The sequence below is a fragment of the Notechis scutatus genome, chromosome 1, assembly GCF_049901735.1.
Source record: "Notechis scutatus isolate UNSWTSFEM ecotype Mainland chromosome 1, rNotScu1.2, whole genome shotgun sequence".
Lineage (NCBI taxonomy): Eukaryota > Metazoa > Chordata > Lepidosauria > Squamata > Elapidae > Notechis > Notechis scutatus.
In genome coordinates, this window is record NC_142009.1 from 242,702,038 (window position 1) to 242,721,763 (window position 19,726).

Sequence of the window (19,726 nt, forward strand, 5' to 3'; positions counted from 1 at the left end):
AGCACAGCTGATCGGCACGGCAGCACATATTGCCACACCTCAGCTGTTTTTACTCACCAGGGCTGCAGTAAAAGGTAAGATTTCTTGCTATTTTCAAATGTAACATGTGCATGCTCTCACCGAACCGGTTGTTACACTGGTTGAATCCTACCACTGTCCTTCCTGTTCCTGAGATTAGATTGACCTGGTCCCCGTTAGTCTTTTATAAGGCCTCGGAAATTTGGTTTTGTGCCCGAAATGGGCAACTATATAAATTGAATAAATACAGTTCATACATTCAATATTTATTCAATATATGTAAACAATTCTCTAATTGTTCAACAGAATGTTCATGCTCACCTTGTTGTCTATGTTGGCCCTGACTACAAATATATTGCAAAGGAGCAAATAATGATTTTGCACATTAGTAACACTGATTGTAGATCAAAGCCCAATAATGAACATTTATGAGCCCGGCTGGAGCAGTGGTTAGAGTGCAGTATTGCAGCCTAACCCTGCCCACGGCCAAGAGTTCAATCCCAATGGGCTCAAGGTTAACTCAGCCGTCCATTCTTCTGAGATTGGTAAAATGAGGACCCACATTTTGGGGGGCAATATGTTTATGTTGTAAGCCACCCAGAGAAGGCTGCAAAGCACTACAAGGTGCTATATATACAAATCTATTGCTATTGCTATTTTACAAAGAATTTAATTAGAAGTTGTAGCTGAGATATTTTGGAGACTAAGGAAAACTTTCTAGGCAATAAAACAACTCTTAAAAACTATTCAGTGTCAATCTACCATATTTCTCAATTGTTCTGAACCATAGTTATAATTTTAATTCAACACTATTGGCTTTTGTATTTTTTTAAAAAAAAATTGCTGTTAATTGCTTGAAGATAAATGAAAAAAACATCATTACCACATCTACGATATGGACAACATTTTTCGGGACTCCAAACTTCTATCAAGGACATTCCCAACATACATTTAAATTCAGGACAACGAAAGGTTTCACAGACTGCAAGTTAAAAATAGAAGACAGATGTGGTTTTATCCTCATATTCTTAAAGTGGAAGAATTTTATTTGAATGAAAAATAGTCAAGGTGATACTTATTAAATCACACATAAATAAAAATGTTGTGTGTTTAACTTCTCAGCATTAACTATTTACTGCTGTACATCTTAATGTATATAGATAAAAACTGATAAACAATATGCATTAATACATTAACCTTCTATCTTTCTTGCATAATTACTTTGACAATAAATGGAGATTAATAAAAAGTTTAATTTATGACAATTTTATAGCTCAGAACAATCACTGCAGAATTATTAAGATAACCTCGGAGAACAAACTCACCACACTGATAATCAGGGCAACATCTGTCAGTGGTATTGCCATCCACAGTGAGCCTTTCTCCTTCTTGGCACAGGGGAATTTGATCAGAACAAATGCCACAGGCTAAGAGAGAAAAATGTAATTTATCTGAAAAATAAGGTCAGCTATTTTTTATTATTCTGTTTTCTATAATTGCATACAGTTTTCTGAACATTTTATTTCCTTTTAACCTTTTAGTCTACCATCAATGAAAACAGAATTTTCTTTTTAAGGTGTCCAGTGTGCTCACCGTAAAAAATGACAATAAAGGTTTTTTTTTATCATATCTATTATACAGTTTGTATACTGGTGGATACAAATTTTACTACACGAAGGAGGGGGGGGCACAAGCTCTTATTCAATTACTGTAAGCTTTCATTGCACTATTACAGTATGTTGGCATTATACACACTACCTTTTCACAATATCATTTTTAGGCAATTGTTCACAAGTGAGAAATTTCAGCAGGTAGACATTACTTCAGGATTGATCACTGAAGTAATACAATATGTATACATGATTGAAACTCCCATTTTTGCAATTCTTAAAGTCGAAGATAATGATCTTTTTTTCTTCTTCTTCTTCTCCTCTTCCTTCTACTTTTAAAGAAATCTCACCTTTACTTTCATTACTAACTAGGTCTCAAATCACTTCCCACAAAAGAAATTTAAAATGGCCCGGAATCACCAAATGTTTCTTAGAAGCAATATGGATACAGGACAGTGGTGGGATTCAATTTTTTTTTACTACCAGTTCTGTGGGTGTGGCTTGGTGGGCATGGCAGGGGAAGGATACTGTAAAATCTCCAGACTTTGCCAGTTCTCCAAACTACTCAAAATTTCCACTACCGGTTCTCCAGAACTGGTCAGAACCTGCTGAATACCACCTCTGATACAGGAATGTATGATGTAAGGCATGAAACAGCAGGTATTATTGATCTAAGATACTATTATATCTTTGAGGGATCAATGTGTAAGTAAAAATTAAATCTGACATACAGCAAATGTAAGAGAAGCAGCAGGTGCCTTCCACATGGGCAGCAACCAAAGTTTGATCTGATCGACAATGCGGAATTTGTTCCATAGACTTACATTTTTCTGGATCACATTCTGAAATAAGCAGAGCATAAACAAGGCAAATAAAGTAAAATAAAACTTGAACAAGTGTTCATTTGTATTACTGTACTATTATTAATTTCCAGAAGAATATCTAGTACATGTAGTCCTTGACTTACAACAGTTCATTTAGTGACTGTTCGAAATTACAATGGCACTGAAAAAAGTGACTTATGATCACTTTTCACATCTATGACCATTGCAGCATCCCCATAGTCATGTGGTTTATATTTGGGTGTTTGACAACTGACTCACATTTATGACAGTTGTGGTATCCCGGAGTTGTGTTATTTCCTTTTGCGACCTTCTGACAAGAAAAGTCAATGGAGAAACCAGACTCACTTAATAACTGTGTTTCTAATTTAAGAACTGCAGTAATTCACGTAACAAAAAAGTCGTAACATGGGGCAAAACTCTAACAAGTTTCTCACTTAGCACCATACATTTTGAGCTCAATTGTGGTCATAAGTTGAGGACTACTTGTATACGCTGGGTTGCCATTTTATTTTTCTTAACAGGCACACCATAAACTGGAGAGGAAGAATAATGACGGTGATCACCATCATGGAAAATTATACTCTGTAGCATTACCTCCTTGCCTTTATACTTGTGAGACAGGTAGCTAGAGAATAGCATCCTGTCTTTTCTTAAGGAAATGAAAACAAAAGCTTCCATCTTTTGATTTTAATTCGTTTATAAATAAGAAAAAGTAAAACTTCCTCTTGTACAGACAAAACAATTGTAACTGGATGGAATAAAGCATTGAATTCTGAATACTAACAGTACAGTATCTCAAACTTTAGTCTCCCACTGAAAGCGATGGGAAAACCAGATGACAGATCTGATGGTCCATATCTGAGTTCAGATAACATATGATGGCTTACAATATTTTAGCTAGACAAAAGACAATTAAAAACTACCAGAGGCCAATTTCCAAATGACAGGATTCATTAAGCAGACTAGCATACCTTAAAAGAAATGAATCCCACTGCAAATTTCTGGCCTAGAACTTATCCTTTAGGAGAAATTCGGTGAACAAATTCTCTCAGCTTGCTTTTCCAAATAGCTAATCCTGACACTTCCTTGACTGCCATAGTTTCCAATTTTTAATCAAAGTTTTAAGAGAATTTCCCCTTAATTCCTGTTGACTTCCAATGATTTCTGAATTTCAGCTTGGTGAGTTCATTCACCTTCAGCCCTAATGTCAGAATTCCAGCGATCACCCTGATTAAATCATGAGCCTCAAGCCAAACTTCAAAAATCTTCAAAGGGTTTTATTAGGAGCGACATACTGGCATGATCTGTATGAAGCCAACTCTGAGATATGTAATTTACAATCACCTATGACCTTGTTTCCTCCCACCCCTTTGGGTGTATCTTAATTCAGATTGTCCAACGAAACACGTTCATGGGCTAGGTGTCAATCATGCTCTCCAATCTCCAATTTTCGGGCCCAAAATACCCGATTGCCTCAGTTACAATCTTCATGAGATAAGCTTAGAATGTGCTTCATTTGCCATATGCTCCTTCAGGGTCCCCCCCACTTTCTTTCTTATGGCAACTTGGAAACCAGCATAGAAATGTTTTACAATTGACACCTAAGACATTTGAGCTCTGATCTCACCCCGGCTCTGAAGCATTCATTCTCTCCACTGAGACTTGTCTATCTAAAAAGCCTTATTCTCGGCTGCCTGGGCCTTCTTTTGGGCTCTGATTTATTTCTCACCAGTAGACCCTCCCAAATAAGGCTGTCCCATGATTCTTCCCATTCATGATTCTTTTCTCTGAAATAGTATAGGATTTCCTGCCTGAGCAGGAAGTTGGACTAGAAGACCTCCAAGGTCCCCTTCCAATTCGGTTATTCTGATATTCTTGCAAATTAGCCCACACAACCATGTGGCTGTTTCCAGTGACTTATTTCTTATATCAGTTGTCTCTCTTCCACGTGTTCATTTCTCCTTAATCTATTCCTTGGGAATTACTTCCTTTCACATCTGTCCTCTTCCTCCCTCCCTCCCACTCTCCCTCTCCCTCTCTCCCTCCCTCTCTCTCTCAAAATGAGTTTTTAAATTCAATACTTACCACATGTATAATTTGGACAGCAGGAATTATCTTGATAATAGGTTACCAGTTTCTCTAAGACTTTGCATTCAGGAACCAGGGTGTCACAAAGGCTTTGATTGCAAGCTTTACCAAGCCAAACAGATCCAAAAAGAATTTACAAAAATACTGCTAAGTATAGCTTTAAAAATGTGCCACATTTTGGCACCCACATTAAATATTGCCACAGAAATATTGACAATTATACATTTAAAAAACATCAGTATTGCCATGCACTATAAAAGATCATGGATCCAAGCAAACAGAAGCAGAATCCAATAGGCTTTGGACTGTTTTTTCATATATACATATAGGCAGGGGTGGGATCTGACCGGTATAGCTACCGGTTCGGTGATTTTACATTTTGAGCTGCGCCCGTGTTTATATCATCATCAGCTAGCTGCCTGGACAGCTGAGCAGCGCTGCGTGCAAGTGCACAGTGATTGAAAAAGCACTTTTTTCCTGCTTTTCAACCGTAGCTGTGTTGCGCAAAGCGCTGCAATTGAAAAAGCAGGAAATACAGGTCAGGTAAGAGCCCAGGCGGGTGGGTGGGCCAAAACAGCAGCAGACATCGGTTCTAGGTATGTTCTCTGTCTGCTACTCTCCAGAGCTACCGGTTCTTCAGAGATGAACAGAACCGGTAGAATCCCACCCCTGCATATAGGTCTCTCAGAAAACAAGCTGCATAAAAAAGATTCTTTTAATTCTTTTAATTCAGGATAGAAAAAGCAAAGATGGGATATCACCTTTCTAATGTTTTTGTTGTATGTTTGGTTAGATTCCTATCCTATTTTTCTTCAGGGAGGTTAAAGCAGCTTATTTCAATTTAATTGTCAGTGATTACCAGGAAAATGAATGTGTTTCATCCAATATACTGAACAAAGAGATCATAATTCAGCAGACCAGCTAAGAAATTTTTCATTTTCACTGACTTTAGAATGATTAGGAAAGTGGAACTATAGTAATTTACTGGTGAAGTAATCCAGAATTTCCAGAACTGACATTAATATTTATTTGTTGGATTTATGAGCCTCTTCCTTCAGGAATTCCCTCCTCCAATTTTTCTCCATAGCAACATTTTGAGTGAGTTGGGCTAAGAGAGAGCAGTCCTATGACACCAAGTGATCTTCCATGGCTAAGGATGGACTTGAACCTTGATCTTTGTACCTTAGTCCAACGCCTTACTACAACCACACAGATCTGAACAACTTTGCTATTCCCATATAATATACTGCCTATTATTTATTTATATCCTGCTGTTCATATTTTTATAACTCAAGGCAATGAATATATGTAATACTCCTTCCTCTTCCTATGTTCTCTACAACAACCTGTGGCTATATTATAAATAATTTCATCCCATCGTGTTTATGTACTATTTTTCTGCAACACTGTGGCTCACAATAACTGAATTTAGAAAGTATAAATAACAGTCAATGTGCTTCTCCAGATTGTTGTTCAAGCTTTATTCTGCCCACACTAGTTTCACTGGTAAAATTTCTTTGACCAAATTGAGAGAACATCATAATTGCAACTTAATCAACCTCAACAGAAGGTTCTTTAGGTAACCTTCTGAAATATAATTTCCTTTTGCAGTATATTTTCTGGGTAATCTTAGCAACTTTAATGGCAATTAAATAGCCATTTTGTCAGGCTGTAAACAATTCCAGATTGTCTCACTGGTTTTCTGTCAATATTCCAATTCATGCATTCTTTATCAACTTTGTTCCTTACTCTTGATGATCTCAGTCTTATAAATGAATAAAAAACAATCTTCAAATTATATTCAATTATATACAAATCAAGTCACTTGCAACTAGTGTGATTTTTTTTTTAAAAAAAATGCAGTTTAAAGACAAAACATTTGTTCATGTTATTTTTTCTAAAAGAAACCCATTCAGATACTGGAATATGCAAGAATACTTACTGCAGACTTTCTGAAGACAACAGGACTGACCATCAGGGACAATTAAAGCCACTTCCCCAAAGCGCTGGCATCTGACATCATAATTAACAGAGCAATTGTATTCCACAGCAGTAATGGTATCACTGTCCACACATTTGTGCATGCAGCAATCACTACTGGAAGTTTTCCAAATTTCACCTACTGCATGAGGCACTCCAGAATGATCTGTACAGGCTGAATTGTTTAGAAAAACTACACGCATTAACATTTTTCTAAAAATATTTTTGGCACTGGTTCAGCATTGTTAAGTATCTAATGCTTGTGTGAATGCAAAACCCAAAGTTGTTGGGAATCAGGTGGAATGCAAATGTAATAAATAAAAACAATGGCAACCAACAATCTTCTAGAGCAGTGGTCGCTAACCAGTGGGCCAGGGACCACTGGTGGTCTGCAAGAAAATTTTGGTGGTCCGCAGAGAAATGTCACCCCCAAAGCACCTCCCAAAGCAATTAATCTAGGCTGCGCGGGAACACAAGGCTGCGCTGTCCACATGGCCCCATGGGAACACAAGGCTTGCATTGCAAACAACACAAGGTAGTGAGGGGAGAGGGGAAAGAGTGGAGGGGGGAACTTAAGGGCGGAGGGGGGAACTTGCCCCACTTGCCCCACACGCCTAGCCTAGCCACCTGGCTGCTTCTTTTTTCTTCTGCTTTTGGCTGCATGCAAGGAAAGCAGCAAAAGTCTTTCTCTCCCCCAAACTCCACCAGAAATGAGTCTTTGGGACCCTGCAAGGCATCCTGCTCCAAGAGGCTGCACCAGTGTGATAAGTCTCACAAAGACTCATTTCTGGCAGAGTTTGGGGAAGAGAAAGACTTCTGCTGCTTCTGCTGCTTTCCTTGCATGAAGCCAAAAGTCTCTCCCCCCCCCACCTCCGAGAATGGAGCTGGAGACAGTATCCTGTGATCCCAAATAAAAAATGATGAATCGGTAGGAAAACAGGGTAGGGAATTTTCCTCAGACTTTTTGGGGGATTTTCCCATGGTCTCTGGTCCATGGGATTTAAAATTATGAGTTTGGTGGTCCCTGAGGTCCAAAAGGTTGGCGACCCCTGTTCTAGAGTGAACAATGGTAGCAAATAGATATAGGCTTCAGTTGCAGCACTACAGATATGGGCAGATAATATGCTTCAACTTCTATACAAACAGTTATAAGTCTAATTCATAAGAAACTGAATCATTAGGATGCTTATCCTATAATCCCTAGCTTCACCTCTCTGCTTATTGATGTACTATAGTCATTGTTATACTATCTATTGCTACGAATCTTGGTTTGTCTCTAGTATCTATTATAATCCACAAGAGATAAATTTGGAAATATTTTCTGAATATGCAGAATATTTCTAATATCCAAACAGACATTAAAAAAGAGAAACCTCTGTAGACTAAGATATCAAAGACAAGTAAATAAATAAATAAGAAATAGCTTATAAGCACAATTCACAAACTGAAAATTGCTTCCATTCATGAATAGGCTACTCTAGGAGATGACCAGGCTGAGCCTGAGGATGGAGTCAAATAAGTCATCAGTTTGGAGTCATTCTACTCCCACAAGAGACCTAAGTCCAACCTCCCTTGAAATCTATTGATTCTTATTTAGTGCCTATTAGCCTCAACTGTTAGTAGATCAGATTCCTGTGTATAGTAGTATGTAATAAACTTGAAGTGCTTTAAACTCAACTCCTGTTCCAGACTACTTGCACCAGATAGTTACCTCTATGGATGAACTGAAATCTATTGGCTATTAAGTTACCTGAATTTCATCACAGCTGTCTGATGGATTACATATATCTCATAGGCTGCGGAAGAAGAAAACATTGCACCTACCACATTTCTCTTTTGGGATGCAGAGAGCTGAATGAATTTGATGAAGGACAGTTCCTTCTGCACAGGTGCAGCCCTCAGTGAGCACCAAGCAAGAGTCTGAATCTTCTACAGTGGATTCTGTACTCTGACAAGCGCTTGGAGTGTGGCATGGATATATACAAGCCTTGTAAGTGAATCCTTCTGGACAAGGAAAGGCTAGCAAGGCAAGAAGTATAGTGTTAACATAATGTTGCTATTAATGTGGAAGTCACCAGGTTCTAAAACACATGCATTGGCACTAATAAGCAGTGGTATCATCCCCTTCTCATTAGAAAGTGAAATAAAAAGAGTTTTAGAGCTGCAGAATTGGGAGTGTTCACCATTCATCCCATTAATTTATTTCTCTATTCAAAGCCCCTTTCCCATGGCTAATGTATCTTATCATTATGATATTTCTTTTCATATAGTTTTATTGTTCTGAAAAAAACCCAGTTATTCCAACTGCACTTGCAATACAATCTGTACCCAAAGATTAACAACATTTCAAAAAATGACTGACTTTGGACTTGAACCCAGGCTCTAATATATTTTTCAGTTTCATAGACTACATTGTCTAAACCAGGGGTCCCCAACCGCCGGTCCATGGACCGGTACGTGCCGCGGAACAAGCCTTACCGGGCCGCTGGTTGCTGGGCGCCGCCATCTTTTTGGTAAAAACGCTTCGGTGAGCTTTTCCGGGTAGAAAGCTCACCGGAGCGTTCGTCATAAAAGATGGCGGCGGCGCTTAGCGGTGAGCTTTTCCGGGTAGAAAGCCATTTCTACCCGAAAAAGCTCACCAGCGCTAGCGCCGCCATCTTTTGACGAAACAGCGCTCCGGTGACGTCACTGGAAGCGCCTTTTCGTCATAAAAGATGGCGGCGCCCAGTTGATGCCAGTACCACCGGCGCCCAGCTGATGCGGAACCGGCCACGGCGTCGAAAAGGTTGGGGATCCCTGGTCTAAACAACTTCCAATAATGTAGCCCTATTGGGGTCAACATATATAGTCTCATAACTAATACTTACAACAGTAACTTGAATTCCTCCATTCTATGCAGATATTAAATTTATTACACATGGCGATATAAACAGACAGTGCTAAACATGGATCCTGAATATATTCACTGTCTTGGATCCATAAATCACAAAAAGAAGCTGGAGAAACCTTAACACACATAAAAACATATATTTGGATTAGTAGCTGACAGAGTTGAAAACCAGCATTAGGAATCTGATGGAAAGGAACAACATCTATCTATCTATCTATCTATCTATCTATCTATCTATCTATCTATCTATCTATCTATCTATCTATCTATCATAACAGATTATAGAATATAGAATAGCTATTCATTCCTGGATTATTGTGAATTATGAATCCCACTTCAAATAAAAATATTCCATTGCATTCAAGTTGTGTCAAGACCACAAAAATATTTTCCCTTCAATAAACATTTCAATGGTCCTACTGCAAGGGTGGACAATGTCTTTTGAACACAATGCAATCCATAACCAGATTTATCAACAAGCAAAATAATTGAAGTAGAAATCAAAGATAACATACATAAGGATGGCAGCTGCTGAATGTTTGGCTCAACAACATATTTATGCAAAATGAACAATCCATGGCTGAACAGTTAGCTTCATGGGTTCTTGGTTCTCCAATATATTTCAGTGTTTCTGGCACCAACCAGCTATCTGTGAAGATAACTGAAGCAGCTGCAGTTCTTACAACTGTATTATTAGGTAACATGAGGTCATTTGTTGAAATTCCATCACAGAAACCTGCAAAAGAGACCACTACATTATTTATTTATTTTGCAATGCTTATGACCCACTTCAATCTGAAAGGATTCTAAGCAACATAGAGCATAAAACAAAAGGAAAATTTAGTAATCTTTCCCTCCAATACTAAAGGCCTGAGGAAAATGGCTTAATTCTACAGTTGCAGTTAATATCTAGAAAGGACCTACAGCCATTTGTACTAGAACAAGTGGTATTTTAATTTGGTAGTTCTTCTGCCAAAGTTCAAATAGAACTTTTTTCAGCTTTGGAAGGTAGATCAAACAAGAAACATGGCCAAATGAGTTCATTCTATTTTATTGTAAGGTAATTATGCCAAACCAGGACAGTATCAGAAAAAGAAAATAAGCATAGAAAGCAAAGATAAAATTCCAAGATTGGTGTACATATATATTATTCTACTTATCATGTGGTAAAGGATAATAGAACTGGCCTCAATATAATTATCACACCTTGAAAAAGCTTCTGGATTGATTTAACTAAACTCATCCAATTCATGTGTAAAATCTTCAGTCTATAGCAGTAGCCAATCTCCACGCTCAGATAACTACAACACCTAGCAGGCCTTGGTTACTCTCAAAAATCAAAATGAAGTTGGAATTGATTAGTGTTTAGTAAGAGATAACCAAGAAGCATTGGAACTCTATGATAGATTTTGAACAGAATGGCAATCACATCTGTGAAGAAAACAAGGACATGTCCATGAATTCACAGGAGGGATTTTGACTAAGACTATAATGTAAAGTATAATGAATGGCCATTATTTGGGGCTGTTGCAAATCAATTTTGGAAAGGATTATTGAGCAACCCATTTTTTAAGACTGGAGGGGGGAGCAGCCTTTCAAACCTTGAAAGCTTAATATGGTCTTGAGAATTGAGTTTAACTCTTGGTAACTTTTCCTTGTACATTTCTTGAAGTGGTTTGCCATTTCTTTCTTCCAGGATTTTCGGTCTGATTGACTCTGCAAAAGGCTCCCCCCCACCGGGCCAGCCCTGATTAGAGGCTAAGTCCAGCTATAATGAGTATTCACCACTGGCTGGGTTTATGATATTGTAAAGCCAAACATACAGATTGGCATTATCATACATTATTAGAAAGGAATGTATGCTTAATCACATGGTGTTCCATCAGGCTAAAAGAGGCCCACTATTTAACAATGTATAGGTATGGTTAACAAGTTGTAGGCATTTTGTTTAATGATACAGATTGTTTCTACATTTAATTTCAATAGCTATATATTCATCTTTACCCTCTTCTCAATAGCAGAAATAACTCAGATTTCCATTAGTACTTTTTCTGATTTAGGATTACTGAGGGGGAAGATTACGTCATCTGATTTAAATTCAACTCATATTGAACAATTGTACATTTATGCAGCATTTTCTTCAGCATATTAGCAGAGGGCAGGCTACCCATCTTTCAAATATCTTATTTAACTTTATGGAAAGCATGTTTTGCTTTTCATGTTCTCTTTATTTTCACATTACTTCAACCTCCATACTTCTATTTCATAAACTCTAAATGCAGAAGCAAGTTTTCATCCACCCATAGCTGTCTGTAATATGATCTCAGAAGAATTAAAAGTTGTACTGCAGATAGTTTGGTTGGCAATTTTAGCACTTTTATTTATTTTGTTTTATTGAAAATTAGCCTCATTTCAACTACAAATAGTTTTGGTGAGCAATTAGTATCATTTTCTACTTTCTCACAGAATTACTCTTCAAGTTGCAATATAATTTATAAACAAACAAATGTGATATTTCCCCTTTAACAAAAATGTGTGCTGAGTGGATGCATATATAAAGGTATAAAGTTAAGCATAACAAAATAAATCTTACTAAAGTTAGCTTACCACACAATCCCATTGTTTTTTTATCACTGGTTGCATTATGTTCAATTATCATCATCCCAGTATTATGAAACCACTGAATTTTAGTATTTGCTGGGGTTTTAATAAGATACATAAAGCCAGTGTCCTCAATTTTAAAACCATACTTTTTAACAGTAGGCCAAGCATATTTTGAATTGACCACTATCTAGAAAAGAGATATATAAACAGATATTTAGGCAATGTTTAAGATTAGAGTTTGCATTTTGTCATAATAATACTTTCAACAAGTATTTCTCCTTTTCTATAAAAGCAAATCTTTTAATCAAATAAATTCTAATGGACCTTCCAATGAAAATCTGTACAACTTGCATATTAAATTATTAAACCCCAATAAGGTAGCAAATCTTGGGAGGAAGCAATCAAAAAGTAGGCAGTATTTAGAATAGAAAATTATGACTCAAGTTATGTGGGTATAATTTAATGCCATCAGGACAATGGCTAAATTTTTCTTTTTAAGCCGGTGACAAATTAAATTCTATAAGAACGATAATATGATTTGATTGAAGTACAGAAGGGAAATAGAGGATATAATACAAGATAATTCAAAACATATTCCAACTGGGGAAAACCAACAGCTAGATATCTGGATGTTATTCTATTTTTGAATTTTACCCTTTTTCCCCAAAATTCTAAAATACTGAGGCTGATAAATTTTTTGCCAGTACACTGGCAAGTAAGTGTACATCTACATCTATTTCTGATGTAGTTCCACAGCAGAAACTAAGATTAACCAGACTTTCCAAGAAATTCTGGATGGCTAAAGTAGAAAACAAACAAAAGACCTTTCTCTGTCAATAGCACTAAATTTTAACAAGCTTAAGTGTCCCTTCCCTTAAGTGTCCCTTCAAGGCTGGGTCATTGTCTTTTCATATTAACCTACAGTTGCAATTATGTAGTAATAAACATTTATCATATATTTTGTTTATTCAGACTTATAAAACTAGTAAAAAAGAGGACGAAAAATATTCCAACACTAACTGCAAAGTAGATATACTGAGAATTCTTATGTATGACTTCTGAGAAATATAGTTCCACTAAATACGTTTAAGATTTCTTTTAAATAAGCACATAAAGGACAGCAGATGTAACATGTCACTACTGCTTATAAGGTTCTTATTTCTTACTTATTTAGCTGTATGTTCTAGAAATAATTAAGTAATCAAGTAAGTTTGGTCTAGTGGTTAGGGCACCAAGCTAGAAAGCAGGAGAACATCAGTTCAAGTCCGGCCTTAGCTGTAAAAGCCTGCTGGGTGACCTTAGACCAGTTACTCTCTCTCAGCCCAACCCACCTCACAGGGTTGATGTTGTGGGGAAAATAAGAAGAGGAAGGTACACTGAATATATTCACTGCCTTGTATTTTTAAGTTATTTGTAAAAATAATAAAGGCAGGATACGAATAAATAAAAATAGTAATAATTAGCAAAATTATTCTTAATTAAAAATATCAATAACATTGATAGACAATAATTAATATTAATTATTTAAGTTACAGCTTTCATTTGGAAATTGGAGATTGAAATTCTAAAAATTGCTTTTTAGAATCATAAGCATGACCCAAACACTGACATTAAAAAGACCATACAAATTTTAGAAGACTTGGTTACTACAAATGACATGCTGAAATCTACTAGGCAAAAAAAAAAAAAATAGTGCTGAAAGAATTTAGTTTAACTTTTATTTCAAATGATATCAATTCAATTCAATCAATTAATGTGCTTAACAGTTTCCCCTTACAGTTAGATTTTAAATCACAAATATCTCTAGGAACTCTGCTCATTTCTTCCAGAGGTTACGGTGGTCCCAAACTTCAATTTATGCCACCTAACATAAATCGTAAAATAAAAAATTATGACTTAGAATTTTAATAAATAATTTTTTCCTCAGGACCATTACTAAATAACAGAAGAAGTAAAGTTTACCTTTCTACTTAAGCGGTCAATGATAATCTGGTTAGACAGATATGTTAAATTCAGCATTGCCAGACTTAGCTTAGAATAGGTTAAGATCCCCTAAATAAAACAACAACAAAAAAGAATTCATTCACAAAGAATTACAAAGTGGTTTCCATGTCTCATAAGATTAAACGGTGTGATAAAAAATATTCCTCTCCCATGTAAGCCCCAATTTCAACTCCAGCCTATATTCAACTGCCTTAATATTTAAGAGAAAATGTTTTAAAAGGTCTGCATGTTTAAAAATATATGAAAAGGATTATTCAAACATCAACTCCCCAAAAAAGCAAAATTAATGATATTCTAGCCTCAAAGTTTCTATTGGATCAGAAGTCTATTTGTGCACATTCTATAAATACAAAATAGTAAACAAGATTTAGTACCATGTTGGTATTTCTGTTGTCAACAACATGAATGCTTATAATTTCATCTTGTGTTTGGCTGATTATATAAGATGCTTCTTTAAATAAAGCCACATGATGTCCATCAAAGGTGATAAAGCTCAGATCAGAGAAGAAAGTGCATCGACCTATCAAACAGAATGTGAACTATAATTTAACATTTTTTACAAAACAGGCAGATGATTGCTGGCAAATGGAAATTAATTGTGTTGTTAAATTAGATAAAAAATATGTAACCGAGTAAATAATTCTTGAAAATCTGACAAGTAATTTCCTAACAAATAGGTTTGTGCTTCAAAAGAATCCTAATTGATACAAAGTCTTAAAAAATGAGAAATTCCACTATTTCCTAGCTTAAAACATTATTTTGTCACCATACCATGTTTTACTTGAGATCAAAGTAAGTTGAATTCAGGACTGCTTTTTCTGAAATGTTTGGCATTTATTTCTATTTCCCCCTTTCACATTTGATGCTACTCCAGAAATTTCTACAATCCTTATCAAAATCTTAGGGCCACAAGATGCTATAGATGGCAGAAAGATTCAGTGAAAAACATAGCTTGTTTCTTTGAATGGAACTATTCTCAGAACTGGAATTGGAAACTCTCAATCCATTAAAAATATCTATATAACAGGTATTCTCTTCAGTATCACATTAATCCCTCTTCACTGAGTTCTATTCCACTGCATATTGTGCAGTTCCCAATATTCTTCTGGTTGAACTGCTACTGTTTTGTATGTAAGGCAGGAATAATTTCTATCATCTGTTCCTTCCATACCTACTCTGAAGTTCAGGGTTTCATCAGCTTAATGCAGTTTTAAAATAAACACTATATGACTAATAACTCACATGCACATTCCCATTTGGGGCAGCATTTGTCGCCATTAATCTGAACAGCAAATCCAAGAATTCCACAGCTGGGTTGTGTCGCACTGTATGGGCAGTACTGTGATTGGTTAACTTGAATTAATTGTCCATCTAAGCAAATATGTTTTATGCAGTCATTTTCTGTGACAGGCTAAGGCATATTTAGAAAAGATTGGTTACAACTCTGAACAAAACAAAAGCAACATATTTTCAAGAAATCAACATAGTAGAACTCAGGAGCCTTATTATCCAAGATCTCTCGAGTATTCAGGAATTTTTTTTTTAATTAAGGCTGAATTTTGAAATAGCAGCCATGAAAAATGTTCAATGTTTAGTTTAACATTAACAGTATGCAAATCATAAAAATAAGATTACAAAATTAAGCTAGTTATTAAAATTTAAAAAATTAATAGCACACACACAAATACTTTCCCCCAAACAATTATAGTGAGTAGTTCAAAAGCCCAGAATATGTTCTTAATGTTCTTCATCAATAATATTTAACCCATGAGCAGAATTATCAAGAGATTGGTTCAAGAAAATGCTTCCAGATCATGTTAGAATGCTAGTAGGTACATAAATGATCTAGGCATGGACTTTTACCACAATACATTGTAAGAAATTTTTCGCTAAAAATCTAGAAAGACTTGTTTGCATCACTAGTTATGTTTCAATGACTGTGACATATGAGGTTTTCAGAGAAGTGCAGAATCAGGATAAATATGTGAAAACCACAATTATTATTTTTATTGATGTATTTATTTATTAAGCTTGGATGCTCTCTGACTTTCAACCACTTTGGATGGCTATGTTTATAGATAATAATAGAGGTAAGAAGCCATATCTTAATATATATCATACATTCATGATCTCTAAGTTAAAACACACACACAAACACACACACACAAAACTCTCTCCTTTCATATGCTTGGATAAAGATCAATTAATTATGTTACTCACTATACATGTCGGCTGAGTTGCTATCTCTCCAGGTGATATGAAAACTGGTGCTGAAGTACCTGACACAGTTTCAGCAGAAGTAAAATTTGCAGCATATACTGTGCCAGAATCATGTACTGGTTTGGTTGATAAATAGGTAGAAGCTGCTGTAGCTGTTGTAGCATTTGGATGAATTGGTAGCATTGACAAAGAGCTTGCTGATGCTGCTGTTGCCTCCTTCACAAATGGGGATTTTGATATTGCAGTTTCATTAATGGAACTAAGTGGAGCAGGGAATGTTGGTGAATGTTTGCTAATTGAAGGTGATGGAGTAAGTTTTGTACCCAATATTTCTCCATCAGTTTCTAGTATTTTGGAAGGTATGCTCTTTGTTTCTGAAATATCAGAAGGTGCTGGAAATAAAGATGTGATAGATTCTTTTGCTCCTGCTGTTTTTTCTAATGATTTTGTGACACTCTTGGTTGTGAGACCACTTAGTCCTATGGGTGCTAAACTAGAAGAAATAGTGGAAAGTGGCATTTGTTTAGATGTTATCATCTTCTCTGTAGCACTAGTCTTCATGGACGTGAAAGCTGTCAATACAGGTGTTACTAATACTCTTTCTTGTGAATCCGTTTGACTCACAATTGAAGTTTCTGGTGCTTCCAATATAAATAGTGATGGTGAAGTTGATTTTGACACATGAAACAAAGTGCTGGATTCTGCAGATGACTGAGAAGGACTTAATGCTTGCTTTGTGGTGAGGAAAAAGGTCTTGGGTTTTTCAGTAAGAAAGGACTCTAATATTTGCTGGGTTGTTTCTTCATCACTTACAAGTGGGATTTGGGGTGAAAATAAAGAAGTGAGTGAAGCAACTGAAGGAGTAACAAATGGATGTGAAGTACTTTGGAAGACAGAAGGCACTGCTACTTTGACTGACTCTGTTGAACTTAAAGTACTTTGGGGATAAATATTTGTCTGTTCAACAACTGGAAACTGATACGCCGTAGAAGTTCCTTTTGTAGTTAAATAAGCTTTAGAGGCCAGTAAAGAATCATGCTTCCCTGGTGTTTGTGTTATAAGATATGGAGGAACAGATTTGTCTTTTACATGGGTAGAAATGCTTTCAGATGGAGATGTACCAACAAAGGAAGTGGCAATCTTAGAAGTTACCGATGACTTTGTTGTCTCAATTGACGGTTTTGCAGTGGTTGGTACTACAGTTATCTTTTGTGTTGAAGTAAATGAAGATGTTTTGTTCACTAGAGAGATTATGGGAGGAAATGTTGTTACAGAAAGTGTAGTTGAAGAAAACAAGGTTGATATTTCTTTGGTTGATGCCACTTCAGTTGGTGACCTGCTGCTAAGTTTAGTAAATGGAGATAAAGTAACCCTAGATTCTTTCACTGTCAATTCTGGAGTTGACCTTAAAGCTATTGTGCTTGGTGAAACCATCCTGAAGGTGGTCTTTGAAGTAGTTGGATGAATAGTAGCAGCCACAGGAACCTGAATTTCAAGTGATGATGGAACAAGGTCAGAGTCTATCTCTGACATTATAACTGTAGAAAGGGATATTGGAAGATGAGCAGTGGATGATTTTCTTGTATATAAACTGGTAGTTTTTTCTGATTCTTTTTTACTAAGATATTCTGTTGCTTTGTCTGTATCAGTAACAGCATGCTGAATAAATGGATATCCAACTGTTGCAACTGATTCTACCTTTTTAGTGACCAATGGACCTGGGACAACAGTGGCTATGACTTCTATTAATGCAGATTCTGTTTTTGATTTTGTTATACCAACAGAATCTAGAACACTTGCCTTTGTAGTTTTCAGGAGCAAAGGTATTTTGTGTTCTGTAAATATTTTCTGGGAGATTGGAATTGATAATTCAGATGAAGTTGAGGTTTTAGAGGTTACTATTGTAGACAAAGGTGTAACTTTATAAGATGAAGCAGTTGCAGGCTTTGTCGTGTTTGGCTGTACAAACAGTGACTGCTCTGTTTGTAAATGTTTTTGGGAAACTATTGTAGAAGGAGAAGATATATCAGTTTTTCTAGGAAGTTCAGAAGTAAAAACTTGAGGTTTTGAGATTATAGGTGTGTACAAAGAAAAATATGAACTTGTTTGATATGTAGTATTTGATGTTGTTTGGGGTATTTCCTTTTTAATAGTAGAAGCAAAAACACTTGGATGTGTCAAGAACGTGTGGGGAAGCTGTGTTGGTATTGGAGTTATTGGAATAATAGTACTTTTAAGTTGTTCTTTGATTAAAGCAACAGTGGTCTTTGATGTTTCTGAAGAACCTGGCTCTAGAACTGGTTTTGTGGCTACTAAAGTAGTAAATAAAGGAACAAATGAAGTTTTAGTACCACTGGTGATTTTTAGAGTTGGTTGAGTTACTCCTGGCTTAGTTCTGCTTGGAGTTGTTTGCCTTGTTGTTGGCAAACGGGAAGATATTTTCGAAGATGGCAATGTTGCTTTGGTAAAAAACTGACTAGTACGCTCTGTTTTTGATGTTACTATAGATGAAGTTTGGCTTTCTGTAATGTTTTGAAGTTTTCTTTCTATGTCCTCTGTAGGAAAACTCTGAACACCTATCTCTTTTATTTTTGAAACTAATTTAGATGTGTCTAATGATTTATCTTCTGTAATACTTGATGGAGTCACAATGGAAGTTGGAGTAGCTGCTAATTTACTTTCTGCTTCAGTGATTGTAGATGTTGAGGGGATTGAAAAGCTTGTCATACTGCTTGTCTGCAAAGTATCCAAAGTAACTACATCAGTTGTTGATGGAGGAACTACAGATATGGGACTAAAATCAGTTACAAGGTGTGAAAATCCTGGCAATGCACTTGTATCAAAAGCTGACTGAACTGAAAGAGCTGATGTAGCTAAAGTAATATTTGGCAAAGAAAATGTTGAAAGTTTAGCTTTTTCAATGGTTGAACTGAATTGCTGTTTGGATGCAGGTGTTGTTTCTCTAAGTTTTGATGCTGGGGTCACAGAAAAGGCTATTTCTTTACTCAGAACTGCTGCAGAAGATTGAAGAGCCCCAAAAGCTGTATGTGTCTTTAAAGTGGATGGTAGGATTTGAACTTCAGTTGTTGGTTCAATGCCTAAAGACAAAAAACAGATGACTAGTACATGAGACATGTTTAGTTCAATACTAGACAGAATTAAATCCAACAGAATTAAAAGTGTGGAATAGCATAATTTTAATAAATTGTTATTAATTTCTAACATGTCTATTCTTGAGAGAAATTTTTAAAGGATTAAATTTTAACATTTCAAAATATGCTTTGACTTCATAAATATAATTCAACTAATCCCTTACTGATAATGTCATATCTTTTTGCAGTGTCTTATTGCCAAAACCTCTTTTTCCTTAGCAATTGTAAATCCAAATGTAGCTATTCCATACAGTATATATCTATTTTTTAAATTCTGTATGTAGGAAGAAGCTTCCAGGAATCAGCCTTCTCACA

General features: G+C 36.0%; 1 protein-coding gene across 1 annotated transcript in view; it reads right to left on the reverse strand.

Annotated features, from left to right (window-relative positions):
- The window catches only part of OTOG (otogelin), a 115,967-nt gene that overhangs the window by 13,145 nt on the left and 83,096 nt on the right, over positions 1–19,726 (reverse strand). Inside the window, exons 35-47 of the mRNA XM_026668384.2 lie at positions 16,260–19,357; positions 15,282–15,450; positions 14,414–14,559; positions 13,998–14,087; positions 12,039–12,222; positions 9,947–10,167; positions 9,409–9,547; positions 8,366–8,560; positions 6,504–6,716; positions 4,559–4,663; positions 2,360–2,470; positions 1,344–1,445; positions 902–1,000 (exon numbers count right to left, since the gene is read on the reverse strand). Coding sequence (XP_026524169.2) covers positions 902–1,000; positions 1,344–1,445; positions 2,360–2,470; positions 4,559–4,663; positions 6,504–6,716; positions 8,366–8,560; positions 9,409–9,547; positions 9,947–10,167; positions 12,039–12,222; positions 13,998–14,087; positions 14,414–14,559; positions 15,282–15,450; positions 16,260–19,357 — 4,872 coding nt within the window. The remainder of the gene's footprint in view (positions 1–901; positions 1,001–1,343; positions 1,446–2,359; positions 2,471–4,558; positions 4,664–6,503; positions 6,717–8,365; positions 8,561–9,408; positions 9,548–9,946; positions 10,168–12,038; positions 12,223–13,997; positions 14,088–14,413; positions 14,560–15,281; positions 15,451–16,259; positions 19,358–19,726) is intronic.